Source organism: Mirounga leonina, unplaced genomic scaffold (assembly GCF_011800145.1).
Source record: "Mirounga leonina isolate KUSES-001 unplaced genomic scaffold, KU_Mleo_1.0 Mir_454, whole genome shotgun sequence".
Classification (NCBI taxonomy): Eukaryota; Metazoa; Chordata; class Mammalia; order Carnivora; family Phocidae; genus Mirounga; species Mirounga leonina.
In genome coordinates this window covers 14648720-14669135 of record NW_023270763.1, presented here as the reverse complement: position 1 = coordinate 14669135, position 20416 = coordinate 14648720, and the positions used below count along the sequence as shown (strand labels likewise).

Here is a 20416-nt window from a genome sequence, read left to right as displayed (position 1 = left end):
AAACATTTGGGTGCCTAGTCTAGTGTTAGAGATTATGAGTGAGAAAAGATAAATGCTAGCATCTGTGCCCCTAAAAGGCTTAGGGGAATCTTACTATATTGTGTACATTTTTTTCATCTTTCTACAAAATATAACTTCGACTTACAAAAGTTCATACTGAATTTCACCTAAGCTGGGTTCTCATTGAAGAAATTTGAGAATCTTCCTAGGTGTGACTTCCACCAAGATAAAAACAAAGTTGGCTTTTCCTCTGTTTTAGCAACAGCGTACTGTGTACAGACTGACTCTAGTGAAAGCATGGAATGTGGATGAACTCCAGGCCTATGCTGAGCTGGTGTCCCTGGGGAATCCCGACTTCATCGAAGTGAAGGTAAGCTCCTTCTGGCTAGTGTCATCATATTTCCCATGGTGCTTTGTTGGCCACGGTGAAGTTAGCATCTTTTAAAACTCTACAGGGGGATCCCAGATGTTTTATTTATTCATTCAGAAGTATTGATCAAGAACCTGGCACTGTTCTAGGCATTGGGGATAAAAACAGTAAAGACTAAGCTTTTGCTCTTATAAAGCTTATATTTATAGAGAGGTAGACAGTCAACACAAAATGAATAATCAAAAACTACATTGTAACATTAATATTTTGAGAAATAAAATAGTGTTATAGTGAGGAATTGGTTGGCTTTAAAATAAACTTTTATTGTGGAAAATTTCAAACATAAACAGAAGTAGAGATTGGTCTAATGACCCTCCATCCAGTCATCGCCTGACTTCAAAAGTTACCGACTCTGACCAGTCTTGTTTCTACTCTACCCCTACCCATTTTCTCTGCCTTACCCTGTTATTTTGAAGCAAAGTCCCACATTATATGACTCATCCGTAACTGTTTCAGTCTATGTCTCTAAAAGATATATCCTCACTTTAAACACTTATTCAGAATACTGTTCTAACAACTGTACGGTATTAACAATAGTCATTCAAGTATCGAAAATAGAAGGTTTTAAACTTGACCAATTATTTCTTCTTATTTAAACAGTCTTCGTGAATCTGGGTCCAAATAAGGGTCATTGACTGAAATTGGATTATTTCTCTCTTCAATTTCTTTTAGTTTGTTAGTTCCTCTTCAGTGTGTTCTCTCTCCTCGGTCCCACCTCCCACACCAATAATTTTTGTTGAAGAAAATGGATCATTTATCCTGGCTAGTTCCCTGTGTCTTTATTGTAGATTTTGCTGATTGCACGTTCCTGTGCCCCCTGTATTTCCTATAGATTGGAAGTAAGATCAAGAGAAGATTGATCAGGGGTGTGTGTGTTGTGTGTGTGTGTTTGCATTTCAAGATTGGTCGGTGGTATTGTATACTTACAGCAGGAGGCAGTCATATCTGGTTGTCTCTGGCCTGTTTTTGCCAGTGTTTCTTTGGGATGGATTCCTGTAAATGGATTGATGTGCCAAAGGGCAGATATTGTTTTGGTAGATATTGTGATGGGCTGTTTCAGATTTCATAAGGAGGGCTTTCCTGAGGAGCTGACTTTTTTACAACTGATTCCTAAATAGTAGGAAGCAATGCGGTCCACAGAGGCTTGGGGTCAGAGCACTCTGCGCTGTTGGCACAGGTAGCATTGAGAGGTCTCATGTGATCTCAGTGGGACAGCTGGAGTTGGCAGAGACACAAGGTGAATCACAGAGGTGGAATGGGGCCAAATTCTGTTAGAACTTTCAAGCAAGAAAAGAACTGGGTTTTATACTAAGTTTAATGGTAAACTTTTTGAATAGTAGGTGTGCTGGGCAAAGGTTTTAAGCTGGCGTGTGATGTGATCTGATTTGTGATTTTAGAAGATCACCTTGCTGCTGTCATGAGCGGGTTACAGAGATTCAGAGTAGGAGCAGGTAGACCAGTTATAAAGCAAGAGATGTGGTGGCTTGGGGAAGGTCATTGGCGATATAGTTGGAGAGGAGTGGGTGCACTGGGGATAAATTTTGGAAGTGGAACCGACAGACCTTGTTGCCAGTTGAGATGCAGGGAGTGAAAGAACAAACAATTAAGAATAGCACCTGGGGGCGCCTGGGTGGCTCCGTCGTTAAGCGTCTGCCTTCGGCTCAGGTCATGATCCCAGGGTCCTGGGATCGAGTCCCACATCGGGCTCCCTGCTCGGCAAGAAGCCTGCTTCTCCCTCTCCCATTCCCCCTGCTTGTGTTCCTGCTCTCACTATTTCTCTCTCTGTCAAATAAATAAATAAAATCTTTAAAAAAAAAAAAAAAGAACAGCACCTGGGTTTTTGGCTGAAGTGATCGTGTGGATGTGGAACAATTTACTGAGGCGGTAAAGACCAGTGGAGGAGGGTGGCAAGTCTGCGGGTCATTTCACGAGTTCTGTGTTGGCCTCAATCATTTGAGAGATCTTTTCAGTGTACAGGTCCAGGTCCAAATAGGCCATAGTTTATATAAGCCTGGAGTTCTGGGGATAAGACAGGGCTGGCCGTAATAATTTGGAAGCCATCAGCATGCCATGGTGGTTAAAGCTGTGGAGTGTTACGAGGCAGATGGTTTTTTTGGACAACTAAGAATCCACACAATGAGAGAAAGTGACTGGAAAATTCGCCCGGTCTCTGAAAGCTCCACCCTTCAGTGTATGCGTATGAAGCGGTTGTACTCCATGTCATTTCAGGGGCGATTCAGTTTCACAGCTGTCTTTTAGTAAGTCCCGCTTTCTGTGGTACTGTACTCTGGAGGGCCAGGGAGGTGGGAAGAGATGAAATGTTGCTGTCTGAGTGTGCAGCATTCCATCTCTAGTCAGGTCAAAGATACTCTTTTCTTTTGAAACTGCTCTTAATTTTAAAAAGGCTACTCTTGGCAAGAGCTCTAATGATGCAAAGATGCAAACTGCATCTGCAGTGTGTGTGTCAGCTTAAGAAAACCTTGCCAGCGTCAGGGATTAATGGTGTTTTGATGTGTGATTTAGCTGTTAAAGAATGCTGCCTCCAACAATGTTGCAGTAAAACTTCTATTATAAAGCAAATTGGCTGGATCACACGGTCACCTTTTTTCTCCCTCCCTCCTTTCCTTCCTTCCTTGTTTACAGAAAAGAATCACCCAGTATTATTTTTAAAAGAAAGATGACTACTTTGTAAACAGTGTAATTCTCTGATGGGTATTTTTTAGTTTGACAGACTAGTAACGTAACTTCTGTCTACAGCTGAGGTGTTGTAATAACATAGCGTCTTTCAAACTAGAGTTCCATTTTACTATTTTACCCTTGCATCCAACAGATATTGTTCAGCTCTCTCCATGTGCCAGGCCTCATCAAAGCACCAGAGATACAACGTTTGATAGGGATATGTTGTTTGGGAAATGGATGGTCTTACTAAACAAGGCAAAGTCTACAGAAGTAAAGTGAGTCACTTGGAGAGATCTTATTTAAAAAATTTTAGAGAAATACGTAATCTAATCTCAATTTTAATTTCTTACGTGAATGGTAAAATATAACCTAACACATAACAGTTGTATCAGGGGAAAGCGTGGTGACGATCAGCTCGTCTCTTGTAGAAGGCCTGAGGGAGAAACGGCCTGCCTTATCCATACCTGAGCCGTTGAGGACTGGATCACATGCTTTGTTAAATTCAGCCCTGATTTGTCCTGCAGGTTAATGAAGTATCTTCCTTTTTTATTTTTTATTTTTTTTATTTTTATTTTTTTATTTTATTTATTTGACAGAGAGAGACACAGCGAGAGAGGGAACGCAAGCAGGGGGAGTGAGAGAGGGAGAAGCAGGCCTCCCGCAGAGCAGGGAGCCCGATGTGGGGCTCGATCCCAGGACCCTGGGATCATGACCTGAGCCGAAGGCAGACGTTTAACGACTGAGCCACCCAGGCGCCCCGAAGTATCTTCCTTTTAAGCTGAAGTAGCAAAAGGGATGTTTGCCGAATATAGTATACTTAGGAAGCAGAACAAGTTCTAGAATATTTATGGATTATATTTTTAACCATATACATTTGGATATATTGATATAAGGAAAGTATGGAAGGATATAAGACTGTTCACAGTGTTGTATGTAGAAGAAGGACAGGGAGAGGCTTAGGAATTTTATTTTTCACATTTCCGTGCTCTGCGAATTATTACAGTGAGCGTCCATTACTTTTGTAATCCCAGTGTTTGAAATGAAATCAGTCAAGGAGAAGGCAGGCTTTCCTGTTGAATAGAGTTAAACTGCTTAAGGTCTGAAAAAGCATTTTCATTATTGTTGTTGTCTTATTAATTAAAGTGAAAAATTTTCTGAAATGGAGGAGTTTTAAAAATAGTAATAACAAGCCCTCCCTGAAAAACATTTGATGAGAGCTAGCAATATGGTAGGCTAAGTAACCTCAGATTCCTCCAAAAACAAACATTTAGAAGTAACTGTGTTAAAATAAACATACTTTTGAAAGCATAGCCATCTGTCAGGTCCGTAAGGGAGTTCCTTCGGGGCTTGAAAAAGAGAGACCACCCTGGTGGTACTTCGTAGCTCTGGTAGAGATAGGGCTTGGGTTTAAAGCACCAAACACTAGGCCCTTTCACTTCCAGTGAAAGCACAAATTAGGGTAAAATTTACCCACTGACATAGAATGGTACTTGGAAGCTTGTCCTTCACCTGTGCTCTTGATTAAAAAAAGAAGTCTCCCAGGGTCTGACCCTCACTAGGGCGTGGCATTAAAATTTTAATAGTACCTCAGGGTCACGTAAATGCCCTGAAGATGTGAGATTGATAATACAAATTGACACTAGGCTAGTGATAGGCCTGGGGCTCCCTGCAGAAGCAAACACATTACTTGTTCATGTCTCTTGTCTTTTCCAGGTGTGTGTGAGTGTGCGTGCACGCACAAGGGTCTCTCCTAGTCTGCACACACTGGAGTCTTGCGGGGAATGGGGAGGAGCACAGCTTTGATACATTCCTAAAAAGTACTGATGTAGCCTGGGCCAGGTTACTGATCCTCTTTGAGCCTAAATTTCCTCAATATTAAAATTAGAATAATAGTATCACTTTAATAGGTTTGTTTTGAGAATGCAGTAGGATAATATATGCCTGGATTCAGTAAATATTTAGATCACTTTTCATTAAGCACATTTATTTAAACTAAATCAATAGAAGCTTTTTCTTTATTATATTGGTTCCCTCTTTTCTTTCACTGCTAGTCTTATAAAACATTTTTCTGTTTTATTCCCTGTGAATGAACATACATTTTAGCTTCATTAGACTTAAAGAGGCCTTTATTTGCTAGCCCAAGAATCTTAGTGATCATTATTTGCTTGCTTGTTTGTGAAAATGTGTTTCATGTTATAAACATCTGCCGTATTGAGAAACTTTCATAACACAATCCATTTGTAAATGAAATACTGTCTTTATATTCTCTCCCTTGCATTGCACCTTGAGGATAGTAAGTGCTCGGTAATAATTTGTTGTCAGATGATTTAAACCTCCTTTACGATTTTGGCACCGTAACTGTCTACAGAGCTCATTCCTTGCAGAGTGCATTTTGTAAAACAAATGTCTTAGCCTGACCTCACTCCCTTTCTTTGCACAAAGGTAAAGAATATTACCAGTTATTCACATAGCGGTCCCCAGCTTGCTTCATAACTGATCATTAAAGAGCAGAAAAATCCTGAATAATGTGAATGAAATTTTATGTTAGATCACAAGAGGGTTCTGGAGTTTAATGACATATAGAAGAATATATGACTTGATCTTTAGGTCATTCAGCATAGATTGGTTGGGGATACAGAGAAAAACACGGGCAGCCCTTCCCTCTATAAGCTCAGAATTTAGACAGAATTATACCAGTTATCTGGTAAAAGCTATGTACAGGATATGATGAGATGGGATCAGATGGAGGAGGAGTTCCTGAACAGAGATCAAAGACATGGTGGAAAATTTAGCCAGGTAAAAACTAATGGGGCAGTTCCGTAGGAAAGCCTCGTGCTGGGCTGAGAAGCTTGGGCTGTTTTTTTTTTTGTGGGAAGAGCTATTCAAACATTTTTAGGATAGAGTGTCATGTTTTGGGTATATTGTGCAAAAAGTCATGAAGACAACATTTCTCATCAGACTATAGGAGACAAAAACAATATCAGGGGTCTTTTGACACCCAGTCAGTTTAATTAAAATATCAAATAGTCAGACTGACAAAATACTGCTCTTCCTACAGACCTTCAATCCCCAGGCAAACTGTCCAAGCAGCCAGTGAAAGACCTTATGGCCTTCATGTCCTAGAACAGAGCGATCCATCTGAAAAGCACCAATGTCATGGTGTGGGTTATGCTTTTCACTGCAAACCCAGAGATGCATAAGTTGTCCTGTTCTTCAGGAACTTTCTTTGGGTCTGCTTGTCACTCCTTAATCTATAGATTCTGAAGTGAGTGCTTTTCAATTGCCACATTGTACCCATCTGTTTTCTTTTTTTTTTTTTTAAAGATTTTATTTATTTATTTGAGACAGAGAGAATGAGAGACAGAGAGCATGAGAGGGAGGAGGGTCAGAGGGAGAAGCAGACTCCCTGCCGGGCAGGGAGCCCGATGCGGGACTCGATCCGGGGACTCCAGGATCATGACCTGAGCCGAAGGCAGTCGCTTAACCAACTGAGCCACCCAGGCGCCCCTCCCATCTGTTTTCTTGAGTTCATTCTTTTTTCAAAATCGTGAGGGGAAAAGTTGGTGCTGGTGATAGAGGGGGTGGGGGCAGGGTGGTGGTAGGATGAGAAGGTAGCAGACTGCTGTGATACAGAAAATGAAGCCTTTTTAGACAATTTAGGTAGCGAGATCAGGAATAAAATCAGGGCAAGTCATCGGTTAGGATGTGTAGGAGTGTAGGATGGAGTGAAGTAGCCAGAGAAGAGAAGGGAGCACCAGAGGAGGGGGCATTAGGAGCCTGACTGAGGGAGGGCTCGGGCTTCCCAAAGGTGGCTCTCCATAGACTAATTCACTGACACCGATTTCTGCCCAGAGCACTTCTGTCACAGAGAACACTGGGGCTCTGTGGTTGGCCCAGAAAGTTGCTCGCACTGCCTACCCCAGAGGATTTGGTCTGGCCGAAATGAGAACTTTTATGTAAAAGAATTTGGCTAAGTATGAAGCACTATGTGAACGAATGGGAAAGTGTCACATGAAGGCATAATAATACAGCTGTGGCATTCATTCTCTCATTGCCTTTCCAAAGCAAGTCTGTGCTTAATGTCTCATGATTTATTATTGCTAAGTAGGAAATATTAAAATGTTTTCCAAAGCCCTTGTTGTAAATATAAGTTCTCATCTCAAGCCTCTGTTTCAAGGAACTTCTTAAATATGAACAGTAAATTCCTTTGTATTAGCTATTGTGTACATGCTTGTTCATATAATTCACATATCATAAACAGCATTTAAATTGAAATAAAGTTCATTTTTATGACTAATTTGACCTACCAATAAATCATTTTTGTGTTTTGTATACATTTGGGGAAACGTAGCACAATTTTGCAGCCATACCTAAAGATTTTTAAAACTGTTATATTATTTGCTTTTTTAAATTCACCTAAATCTCAAGCTCAGTTTAATGAATTCTGTAAATCATCGGGCTGATAGGGAAGATGCTCTTGTTTATTACAACTAAGCTGGGTCGCTTCTAGTTTATGTTCAGCAAAGGTCATCTTGGTTTAGCATACCAGTAATCTTTTTGAACAGCCATCTGGAGTCAAGCATTTTGCAGAGCTCATCTGAGTCTTCAGCCAACTCCTAGCTCCACCATCTGCAGGGTCACGGTCACTCTACAGTGCTCATCTGTGGGTTTTTTCATAAAGTGGCACCATACCCCCTCCAATCTGTGTGTGTGTGTGTGTGCGCGCGCGTGTGCACGCGTGCGCATATGTGTCCACATCCATGTGTGTGTGAAAGAGAGTGTGAGTGGATGTCTTTTTATTTCAGTTATTCCCTCCTTAGTAGTAGCATATCTAGAATATTCAAAACACTTGTCAAGAAAGTTTGATCCTGGAGTATTTAAAGAGCCTACAAAGTTAAGATATTCCTTATTATTGGTAAATGCATCATTATGTAACTTACCAAAGAGAGAACTTAATTATGAAACTTTGGGGTCCTATATGCCTGGGCCGTCAGGGAGAGTTCAAAAGACTTAGAAGCTTCAGAAATTTCTGGAGAGGTGAGACACATGCTTATACATGTAAGTGTGTGAAAGGGATGTATTTATAGCCACAAATGTATTTCCTGTTTGGCGTGAATCTGTGTTTATACGTATCCATTTACAAAATGCATTACCAAGTGATCTCCTTAAAGAATAATTTCAAAGGGATCCCTAGCTGGCCCTTTACAGGAAAACCTTACCAATCTTATGAAACCTCAGCTGCACTGGAAAATGGGAGCTCATTTATTTTCCCAGTGAGTAAGTTGTTCACTGAATTTTTGTGGGTGTCAACCATGCCTCCATTAGTGGTCCAGGAGATTATAATTCCTTGAAAATTAATCTATTATAGTGCACAAAGGAATCTGAATGAAAAGATACGTTATTGGTTCAAATACAGTGCTCTGCCCTAGCATAGATTGTGACCGCATGAGCATGAAGCAAGGGTACCTGAGCACTGCAGTCACAGGGTGGGGAGGGCACTGGCCTGGGAGCTCCTGCCTACTTGTGTGAGCTCCTAAGCAGATTTTATCATCTCTAATGCACTATTACTTTCTTCACCTTTGCATTGGATTGGACTGGATTGGATTGGATTGGATTGGGTGGGTTGGGGTTGGGTAGATTATCTCTAGAAGCCTTTCTGGCTTTGACACTCTTGTTCGATGACATTTAAATAGGTCTGTAATTATCTGTAACTGTTGTAATGCTTCCCCAGGGTGTCACCTACTGTGGGGAGAGTTCAGCAAGCAGTCTCACCCTGGCCAATGTGCCTTGGCACGAGGAGGTGATACACTTTGTCCGTGACTTGGTGGATCTGATCCCCGACTATGAAATTGCTTGTGAACATGAACATTCCAACTGCCTCCTGATAGCTCACAAAAGGGTAAGAAGAGCTCAACTATGCATTCTTCTATCTGCTCCTTCTCCTCTTTAGTTTCTCCTCCCTTTATTATGAGTAGGTATCTGCTTGTTTGCTACCTTTCCTGAAACAGACTTAAGGAAGCCCTCAGTGGGTGTGTGGGTAATGATGTGCAGAACAAAGGCCAAAGAAATATAGAAAAAAAATTAAACTTCCTTACAACTTACAGCCCATTGACAAGTACTTGGGACAGACAGGGTGACCTTCCTCCAGGAACTCAGCTGCCTCAATGTTAATACTTTGCTAAAGGCAAAAGGCAGCCTTAGTTTGACATTAGCCCGACCACCAGGATCCTGTAAGTCTTCTTTAACGTCGAAAATCCTGGGGCGCCTGGGTGGCTCAGTCGTTAGGTGTCTGCCTTTGGCTCAGGTCGTGATCCCAGGGTCCTGGGATTGAGCCCCACGTCGGGCTCCCTGCTCAGTGGGAAGCCTGCCTCTCCCTTTCCCACTCCCCCTGCTCGTGTTCCCTCTCTCACTGTCAAGTAAATAAAATCTTTTTTAAAAAACAAAAAACATCAAAAATCCCTTTGGAAACTTCCTTTTTCTCTACCCCTCCACCCCAAGATATAAGTTAGTGATCATCCTCCAAACATATGGCTCCCTGATATACAGCTGAAGGGTCTCATGACTGGGGTCTTACTAGACAGTAGTAAATGACATTATCCTAACAACAGCTAGCTCCTCAAGGTCCTGGAAACCTTGCTTCCAAGTTCCTTAGAGACTTATGCTGTCCCTAACCTCCTCCCAACTTGAAAATATATAGTCAGTCACTCCTCACAACCCCAGTGTAGCTCTTTCTGCCCACAGGTCCTGTCCCTGTGCTTTAATAAAACCACCCTTTTTGCACCGAAGATACCTTGAGAATTGTTTCTTGCTCTTGGCTCCTGGACCCCAGCATTTCACATCAGATAGGATGACTGTTGTTGAGACTAGATGAAAGCACAGTGAGGTTTGTTAGACTACTCTGCCTGATTTTCTTTCAAGTTCTCCATTAACAAATACTTTTTTTTAAAAAAGTAAACATGGATGAACCCTGAAAACATTATTCTAGGTGAAAAAAAAAACCAGACAGAAAAGGGCACATATTGTATGATTCCGTTTACATGAGATGTCCAGACCAGGTAAATCCGTAGAGACAGAAGGTAGATTGGTGGTTGCCAGAGACTGGAGAAGAGCAGTCTGGGAAGTGACCACTAACAGGCACAGGTTTTCTTTGGGGGTGATGGAAATATTCTAGAAATATCGAGTGGTGCCGGTTGTCCATCTCTGTGACTATACCAAAAATCACTGAATTGTACACTTTAAAAGGCTGAATTTTATGGCATGTGAATTATATCACAATAAAGATAAATTAATACCAAAAAGATAATAAAGGTCAAGATTGGAGTACCTCTTCTTATAGAAGTGCTTTTTATGCAAGTAAAGTCAGGCTTAATTTGAACATGAAAGAACATTTTATCCTCCCCAAAAACCTTAAATGGCTTCCTGAACAGCTTCTCAGGTTAGTGACATTTAATAATACAAGATTTGCTCAGTTAAAATTTCACATCCTCTGGTCTCAACAAACACCTGGTTAAAAGGCTCTTGTGCTTTAGTTGCAGTGAGATTGTGTGTAGATGACCTGTGGTCTGTCAGACTTAAATATTTAGACAGAAGAATATGTTCTGGGACATCAAGGGACATCAAGGAACAGAGAAACAAAGACCACCTGGTATTTGAAATGTTAAAGTAGCTACAAAGCTAATTAACTTACGAAGCAAATCTTAAAAATTAAAGCCAAAAAACCTGAATTTTATTTTCTAGTTTTTCATTCACTGTTATCTTAGGTAAGGTAGTGCCTTTAAAAAAACATTATTTGATTGAAGAGGCAGTGCTCTGAAAATAATCCTGACCATGGTGGTAAAGTTCTCTCCTCCTCCATTGAGACTGTTCTTCACATCGTAGCCAAAGAAATCTGTATAGAATATTGATCTCTGCTGCTCAGATGCTTCAGTGACCTCCCTTTGCTTTTAACATAAAAATCAAAATCCTTAATGTGACTCTAGGACCCAGCATGAGAAGGCTATCTACCTCTCCAGCTCTTAAACTGCTCTTCTCTCCTCTCTCTCTGCACTTTCTTTATTTTCTCAGCCACAATAGGTCTTTTCCTTTAATTAGGTTGGGAATTATATACTCTTTTCTCTTCTTTTAGTGGTTGCAGTAGGAATGACTCTATGCATCCTCAACTAATCAAAGTCTAATGGTAATGAATACTTTTATGCTCTAACTACAGTGCAAGGACCTGAGAACACCTTATCAACCTCCATTTTTCCCTTCCCAACTCACCTGCTGTTACTGTTGTGTCCATTCATGATAAATGTGTATAAGGAAAATATTGTTAACTGCCTTATATAGTCAGGATTCCTTTAGATTTACATGCATCTTGGGGCGCCTGGGTGGCTCAGTCATTAAGCATCTGCCTTTGGCTCTGGTCATGATCCCCGGCTCCTGGGATTGAGCCCTGCATCGGGCTCCCTGCTCAGTGGGGAGCCTGCTTCTCCCTCTCCCACTCCCCCTGCTTGTGTTCCCTCTCTCGCTATGTGTTTCTCACTGTCAAATAAATAAATAAAATCTTAAAGATGCATGTAAATCTTTTTTTTTTTTTTAACACTGTTGTGCACTCTGTTCCTTTCTGCATTTTTTGATCCCCTATATGGAATTGTTTTCCTTCTGCCCAGAAAACACTGTTTACAATATACTTTAGTGGGAGTCTGCTGATAGAAAATTCTGTTCTTGTTTGTCTGGAAATGTATATTTTGGCTGGGGATAAAATTCTAGGTTGACATTTGTTGCCTTTCAACACAATAAAGATATTCTCTTGTCTTTTACATTCCATTGATAAAAAGTCAGCTACTGGTTTGTTGCTCCTTTTCAGATAATCTGCCGTTTTCATCCTTCTGGCTTCTTTTTTGGTTCTGCCCATATCCACAGGGAGTTCTCAGAAAGGGCCAAACAAATAAGTGAAATTTGATGTGATAAATGTAATAACAGTTATAGCTACCAGGTACAAGCCAGCATGAGGAGAGAGTCTGAGATGAACCTCATTATCTAATGTTTGTTGAGCACCCAAGATGCGTCAGGCACTCTGCTGGGTACTAAGAATACAAAGATGAGTTAAGCAAATGGTCCCTGCCTTCAAGAATGGTCTAACAGAAAAAAAGGGCAACTATCAAAACAAATGCCCCCAAAGTTTTATCAGAGCAATGATGGAAGATTAGAATAGAGCCCAGAGGGGTGTACTTAGGATGATGTGGTACCATCAGGAGAGGCTTCACAGAGGAGTTGCTGTTTGACAGGATGTCCAGTGACAGCCCAGCTAGGAAGGACATTAAAGCAGAAAACCATACAAGGAAAGGTCCTTGGAGAAGGGCAGAGGTCTAGCCTGTTAGGAGAACGACAAGTAGTTCAGTATGGCTGGAGGTCAAAAGAATGGTTGAAGGGAAAGGAAGGGGGGTGATTGGTCAGTGGCAAGAGCACTGATGGTATTAAATGGCGTCCTAGTTGTGCCTTTTCCTATACAGCATGGGCAGGCACTGAAGGGTTTTAAGTAGGGGAGTGACCCAATCAGATTTGAGGTTCAGAAAAATTCCTCTAGCAACATTACAGGGGATGAACTGCAAGACTAAAAGACAGAGAAACCAGTTAAAAACTGTTGTAAGAGTCCAACAGTCCGAGGGTGAAGTGATGAGGGTCTGAAACAAAGGGTGCGAAGGGAGAGAGAGGAGAGTGGTAGACTTGGTCAGATACGCAACGTAGGCCACTCTCTTTCATCCTAGGTGAGGCGTGGGCTGGTGTCACGTCAGTACTGCCAAGTAGATGTCGAAGTTCAGGCTCCCCACTCAGCCGCCATTGACCTGTGCGGGGAGGAGTGCCTCGGTATGGCTCATTTGGGGGTGGCAGTTCAGGCTCTCCTCTCAGCAACCTCTGATACCACTCTGACTAGGGAGGGAGGATCACCTTCCTGCTGCTCCCCAGTGACAGTATGGGATGGACGTGGGGGCCTCGTTGCCCTTAGGCAGTGGTGGAAGTCTTGGCTCTCTGCTAAGCTTCCTCTGTCCCCACTCTAGCGTGGGTGGGGAGAGGCACCTTGCTAGGGCCAGGTGGAGGTCAATGCTCCTGAGACGACAGAGGGGGGTTGGGATGGCCCGATCCTCCGCCCCACCTTCTTGAGAGCTCCCCAGCAGCGAGGAGGGAGGGTACAGCTCAGTATGGCTGGGCAAATGTGAAAGTCTAGGATCCCGCCTAGGTGCTGACTGACCTGGGATGAGAATCGGGCATTTTTCTCATGGCCTAGGTTGGTTATTGCCAAAAGGTTTTCTGTCCTGCTAGCTAGGCTGCCCTTTTCCTGGTCCTTTGGCTAAGAAAAGCAGGTTTTTCATGGGGCTCTAAGATGTTTTTTTACTGTTGGTGCCCTTTGGTATTTCTGGATTGCAGGCTTCAGCCAAGCTTCTGGGCTCCAGCACCCAGTGCAGGATATAAGAGCCAAAAATAAAACCCAGGGAATGCACCACTGTTGTTCCTCAGGTCTCGAGGTCCCTAGCCAGTGTGCCTTCTTATATCTACCTTTAAAGTTTTATGTTTGTTTTATATGTCATATCCAGGGATTTTAGCTGTATAGTGGGAGAAAGAGGAAGAAGTGCATACACTCCATCTTGTCCAGAAACAGAAGTCTATGACCACGGTTTTGACATTTATAGTTTTTGGTTTGGTATCTCCTCAGTGAACATTAATGCCAGTCAACTTGGTACACCGTTTATTAGTAGATTATTTAGCAGATTATTTCCATGTAAATTGATTTTCTGTATTTATGTTAGAAGTGTCACCCAGTATGGTTACAAGGCTGCCCCTGCAATGTTACTGGAAAGATTTTCCTGAAACTTACATGAAAACATCCTTGCCTGATCCTTATCAGAGCCTATCAGATCCCATTTAATAAGTAGGCCAGCAGTTTACCGATGGATGCCTTTTGTTTTGTTTTGTTTTGTTTTTTCCCATGGATGCCTTTTTAAGGTTACAAAAAAACAGAGCTATAACCAAAAACCAAACAAAGGAAAGAAATAGAAAAACACAAAACAAAACCTAAAGACTAGAAGAATCCATAAAACAAATCATTTAGTTCATAAATATCAGAGTAGGTATTGACTGTTTAACAACCTCATTGTTTATACTGCCAATTCCAAGCTTATTGTTTCTCTGCTATATTTTTGAAACAGGACATTTCACAATGAACGTAAAAGAAAAACCTAGATATTTTATTTGATTCTTAATGGCTTTCACAATCGGGGCCTTTTCGGCCTTGTTACAGGCCCCCTCTCTGGGCCTTTACAAGGTACCGCCATGTTGCTTTTTTCCTCCTCCTTTGCCCAAGATAACCTCTTCTGCCAGAAATGTACTCACCACCCTGCCCCACCTCAGTTCATGGGCTGAATTTCTGCTCCTTAAAACTGTAAAACAAATCTTCTTGGGGGCTACTTTTCTCAGATCTATATGTGCATAGATAAGGCTGCTTTCTTTAAGGAGCTGTGGGTTCCTGGAACACAAGGATGTCATCCCCAGCCCTTGCTAGAGTCCTGGGGACACAGTAGATTCTTAGAGTTTGTTTAGTGAACTGACAGCCTCTTCACGGTCCTCTCCTTTCCTTCTTCACTGTCTTGCCTTCAGAAAGCAGAGACATTGTTCCATTGTACTTGCTAATTTTGATATGTATTTCCCTTCTTCCTTATTTGTTCGTTCATTCATTCATTCATTTATTCAATAAATATTTATTCTACTGAGTTTGCTATTTTATAGGTCATCAGTGACCTGCTAGTTGTTAAATACAGTTGTTTTCCTATTCACCATTTCCTCTCTGTTTTCCTGCAGCAGGAATCTGATGCTGATCCATGCTTTTTGAAAGTCTCTCCTGTCTACTATCCTGTACTTTTCTGATTCTAGTAAAGTTGGCTAGCAGAAATAATAACATTGCCATAAAGTGCAGCACTGAATATCCTTCCATTGTGGCATTTCTTTCTTTATCCACTTGAAAAATTTTAAATTCTCTGATCTAGGATACCATGTAGCCCAAAGTGTAAGGTGAATTCTTTAAAAGAAAAAAAAAAAATTCTTGGGCGCCTGGGTGGCTCAGTTGGTTAAGCAACTGCCTTCGCTTTGGCTCAGGTCATGATCCTGGAGTCCCGGGATCGAGTCCCGCATCAGGCTCCTTGCTCGGCAGGGAGTCTGCTTCTCCCTCTGACCTTCCTCCCTCTCATGCTCTCTCTCTCTCATTCTCCCTCTCAAATAAATAAATAAAATCTTTAAAAAAAGAAAAAAAAATTCTAGAGATTTCAAGCGTTGGTTAAATATTTACATTTAGATGACCTTTAAAGATTCTGCATTAAATTAGTAAGATTTTCACAACATGGAACAGCCTCTGGAGAATCCATTATAATCTGTATTACCCTGTCCATCCCCAGGATACTCCATGGTCATTTTTTGCATCATTTATAGTGATCTTGTTATTGCCATATGTTATATCACATGCAAAGCATTTCTTAATTGTTAGTGGAATATTTTTTTAATGGATGATTATTTTTTTTACAACAGTTTTGTCATTTAGAAGTGATGTTTAGACTCTAGAAAAGGAGTTTCTGCTCTTGATAAGAGGGAGTTTCTTTAGTGGGTGGGAGTAGAATGTTCAATGAGTTTCTTTGACTTTGAACAAAGGAAAGACGAAGCAGACTCAAGTAAGTCAGCATATTTTAGTTCTAAGTTTGAGCTAGAGGGACAAAGAGGTAAGTACAGATGCCCACAGGAGACTGTCTACAGGGGGAGGGTGGGCCGGTCTGTGTGCTCTGGAAGGGAGGCCGGCATAAGAAGACACAGTCACGCTTCTGCTGTGTTTTCCATTAGCAGCTCAAATGTAACCTTGGACCTGTCAGTCTGCAAGCTAATAAGACCATGATGAATACAATACACTTTGAGAATTTTAGATTAGAAACAGTGAAGTCCTTCCTCTCTGCATATTGGTAACATCCTATTCAAGTGGATCACTGCCAGTGGAAACCAAGTAGTAGGTGATACATACGGCTTGCAAATCCACAAAGCATTGTTTTCAAACTTAATTGCTTACTTAAAAAAATAAATTTTATGTCTTAGTACATACAGTTTGGGATTTATGGAAAAGTCAAGAAGAACAGTGCAAAGAATTTCTCTATACTCTAGATTTGCCTTGTTATTAACATCTTACATTGGTATAGTACCTGTGTTACAGCTAATGAACCAATATTGCTGCATTTTTAGCCAAAGCCCATAGTTTAGATTTTCTTAGGTTTTACCTAATGTCCTTTTTCTGTTCTGTTCCATCCAGGAGGACACGTTATATTTAATTGTCACGTCCCTTTAGGCTCCTCTTGGCTACGGCAGTTTCTCAGACTTTCTTTGTTTTTGATAACTTTGACAGCTTTGACGAGTACTCATGAAGTATTTTATAGCCTGCACCACTACTGAAATGTGTCCAGTGTTTTTCTCCTAAGACTTGCGTTGTGGGTTTTTAGGAGGAAGACCACAGGGGTAAAGTGCCATTTTCATCATACTGTATCAGGGATGCATACTGCCAACATGATTTACAACTAGTGATGTTGACCTTGGTCAGCCAATTGAGGTGGTGTTTCTCAGGTGTCTCCACTGTAAAATTACTCTTCCCCTCCCCTTTCTGTACATTTATTCTTTGGAAAGACGTCACTGTCTGCAGCGCATTTGTAAGGACTGAGAGTTATGTTCCACATCCTTGAGGGTGAGATATATACATCAATAGGTTTATGTCTTTTCCCCAGTTTTTAATTTATTCAGTCATTTTTTATAACAGTATGGACTTACGGTATTTATTTTATACTTTGGGTTATAACCCATGTTATAATGTTTCTACTTTTGTCTACTTTTGTTGCTCAAATTATTCTAGCTCTAGCCACTAGGATCTCTTCTGGTTGGCTCTTGTGCTCCTTTGACATCAATGTTCAGGGCTTTATTTGTTTTTGTTTTTGAACACTTCTTTACTTTCTGGCTCTACAAGATGCTCCAGGCTCATCTTATATATTTTCTGCTCCAGTCCTAGAATCAGTTATTTCTGTCAGGAGCCCTGGTTCCTTTATTGAAGAATGGTGTTAGAAATCAAGATTTGGGTGAAGGTGTGCTTGTTGCTGCTAGGGTGTTGTTTCTTCTTTTACGCCCTCTAAAAGGTATATGACAAAGCAAAGAAATTGTGTGTATATTCTAGCCTTTGTATATACACATGGCTGTAAATATTTCTACATGTATCCATTTGTATCTATATTAAGCTAAACATATTAATGTCTCAAACTCTAATCCATTGCCAACATGACTCACTCTAGGCTCCTCTTCCTGCTTATTTGTAAATACCCCCTCTAACAGTGAGAAACCTAGCTCCTTTATATCAGCCGTCTATTTACTTAATCGTTCAGTTCCAATATACAAGTATAGCAGTATCAGAACTTTTAACCCTAGTTAAAAGTTTAACCTCTTTTGCTTACGTGTAGGTCCTTTTGCCTTTAGTAGTCTTAGAAGCTCACTCATTTCCAGAATTACTTAGCTCAGCACCTTTTCCTCTTCCTTCCCTTCAGTAAAGTTATTTCATACATTCATAACATAGTTAGATTCTCACACACAGTCTGCACCTCTTCCTGGGATCCCCTGACCTCCTAAATGATTTTTTTTAAATTTTCATATTTTAAAGTTCAGTATTTGTACTATAAAGTTGAATAGGTTTTGGAAAGTACATAATGTCATGAAAAGATGAATGGACATCTTTTCATATGCTTATTTGCCGCCTGTACATTTTCTGCGGTGAGGTGTCTGTTCAGATCTTTTGCTTACTTTTTAAATGGGTTTGTTATTTTCTCATTGTTGAGTTTTAAGTCTTCTTTATATATTTTGGATACATGCCCTTTATCAGATGTGTTTTGCAAATATTTTCTTCCAGTCTGTGATTTGACTCTTCATTCTCTTAACTACCTTTCTCAGAGCAAGCATTTTTAATAAAATCTGGCTTATCAACTTTTTTTTTCATGGATGATGCCAGGTTTCTAAACTCAAGGTCACCTAGGTTTTATCCTATGTTACCTTCTAGAAGTTTTATAGTTTTATATGTTTAGGTCTAAGATCTGTCTTGAAAGCTGTAAGATTTATATTGAGATTTTTGGGGGTTTTCTTTGTTTTGTTTTGTTTTTGCTTGTGGATGTCAAGTTGTTGAAGTACCATTTGTTGGAAAGACTGTTCTTCCTCCATTACATTGCCTGTGCTCCATTTTCAAAGATCAGTAGACTGTATTTGTGTGGGTCTCTTTCTGGCCTTTGTATTGTTCCATTGATCTATGTGTCTGTTCTTTCACCAATACTATGCAATCTTGACTTTTGTTAATTTTATTGCAAGTCTTGAAATTGGGTGGTATCAGTTCTCCAACTTGTTCATCTTCTTGGCTGTTGGGTTGGCTATTCTAGGTTGTTTGCCTTTTCATCTAAACTTTAGAATCAGTTTTTTAATACCTATAAACTAGCTTGCTAGGATTTTGTTTGGGATCGAGTTGAATCTACAGATCAAGCTAGGAAAAATTGACATCTTAACAATGTTCAGTCTTCTAATCCATGAACATGAAATAACCTCTTATTTAGATCTTCCAAACTTTTTTCACTTTTTTTCCTGCATAGAGATCCTATACATGTTTTGTTAGATTTACACATAAGTGTTTCATTTTTTTGAGGTTAATGTAAATGGTACTGTGTTTTTAATTTCAAATTCCAGTTGTTCATTGCTGGTATATGAGAAAGCAGTTAGCTAATATTTCTCAAAATATTGCCTCATATTTTGCACTCATGCTATAATCACTTATTAGTTCCAGAGGGTATTTTGTTATTGTTGATTCTTTGGATTTTTCTACATCAATTAATCATGTTATCTATGCCTCTCTTCCCAATCTGTGTATCTTTTATTTCCATTTCCTGTCTTATTGTGTTAGCTAGGACTTCAAGTATGATGTTGATTAGAAATGGTAAAAGGGGACACTCTTGCTTTGATTCTGATTTTGTGGGAAAGCAACTGATTTGTCACCATTAAGTAGGATGTTCACTGTAGGGTTTTGGTAGATGTGTATCAGGTTAAGGACATTTCCCTCTATTTCTAGTTTGCTGAGAGTTTTTAATCATAAATCAGTTCGGATTTTTGTTATATACTTTTTCTGCAGTTGTTGATATGATCATATTTTTCTTCTTTAGCCTGTTGATATGATGTGTTACACTAACTGACTTTCAGATGTTGAACCAGCCTTGCCATACCTGGAATAAATCCCACTTGGTCATGGTGTTTAATTTTTTTAGTACGTTGTTGGATTTGACTTGCTAATATTTTGTTGCTTTTTACATATATGTTCAGGATAGTTACTGTTTTGTCGTTTTCCTTTCTTGTAATGTCTTTATCTTGTTTTGGTATTAGAGCAATGCTGCTTTCATAGACTGAGTTAAGAAGTGTTTTCTCTGCTTCTGTTTTCTGGAATAGTGAGAATTGTATTATTTTTCTTAAATATTTGGTAGAATTCACCAGTGAACCTGTCTGGAACAGGATGTTGTCAAGCTGCTTCTCGCACCCACCTGTCTCTCAGCCTTTCTCACCAGCTCCTTCCCATTTTCTTTTTCTCCCTCTTTTTCTCTTGGCTACTTTTGGTTCTTCATTTCTCATATCACCTGGTACGGCTGCTGTAGTCCCAACTTAACTTAAATAGAAGTGATAAAAGCAGGCGTCCTTCTCTTGTTAACTGATCTAAGAGGAAAGCTTTCAGTCTTTCACCATTGAGTATAATGTTTACAGTGGGTTTTTATATATGGTTTTTATTATGTCAAGGTATTTTCCTTCTATCCCTAGTTTGTTGAGTATTTTTATCATGAAAGGATGTTAAAATTTGTTGAATGCTTTTTCTGCATCAGTTGAGATAGTCATGTGGTTTCTTTTTTCTCTTCTGTTAATGTGATGTAATACATTGATTTTCCTATGTTGATCCATCTTTGCATTCCAGTAGTAAATCTCACATGGTTTGGTATATAATCTTTTTAGTATGCTTCTGAATTTGCTTTGATATTATATTGTTGAGGATTTTTGCGTCGGTGTTCATAAGGGATATTGGCATGTCTTTTTTTTTTTTTTTTTTTGTAGTATCTTTGTCTGGCTTTAGTAGGCAAGCCTCATAAGGCTGAGTTAGGAAGTATTCCCTCCTCTTCAGTTTTTGGAAAAATTTGAGAAAGACTGGTATTAGTTCTTCTTTTAAAGTTTAATAGACTACAGCAGTGAAGCTAT

General features: G+C 40.1%; 1 protein-coding gene across 3 annotated transcripts in view; it reads left to right on the top strand.

The window, feature by feature from the left end:
- Positions 1-20416, top strand: part of LOC117999523 (S-adenosyl-L-methionine-dependent tRNA 4-demethylwyosine synthase TYW1) — a 206348-nt gene that overhangs the window by 172280 nt on the left and 13652 nt on the right. For 2 of the 3 annotated variants that reach the window (XM_034988723.1, XM_034988722.1), the window contains 2 exons: positions 260-370; positions 8841-9008. In XM_034988723.1, the coding sequence (XP_034844614.1) occupies positions 260-370; positions 8841-9008 (279 nt within the window). The remainder of the gene's footprint in view (positions 1-259; positions 371-8840; positions 9009-20416) is intronic. The other variant, XM_034988724.1, reaches the window with a different exon arrangement.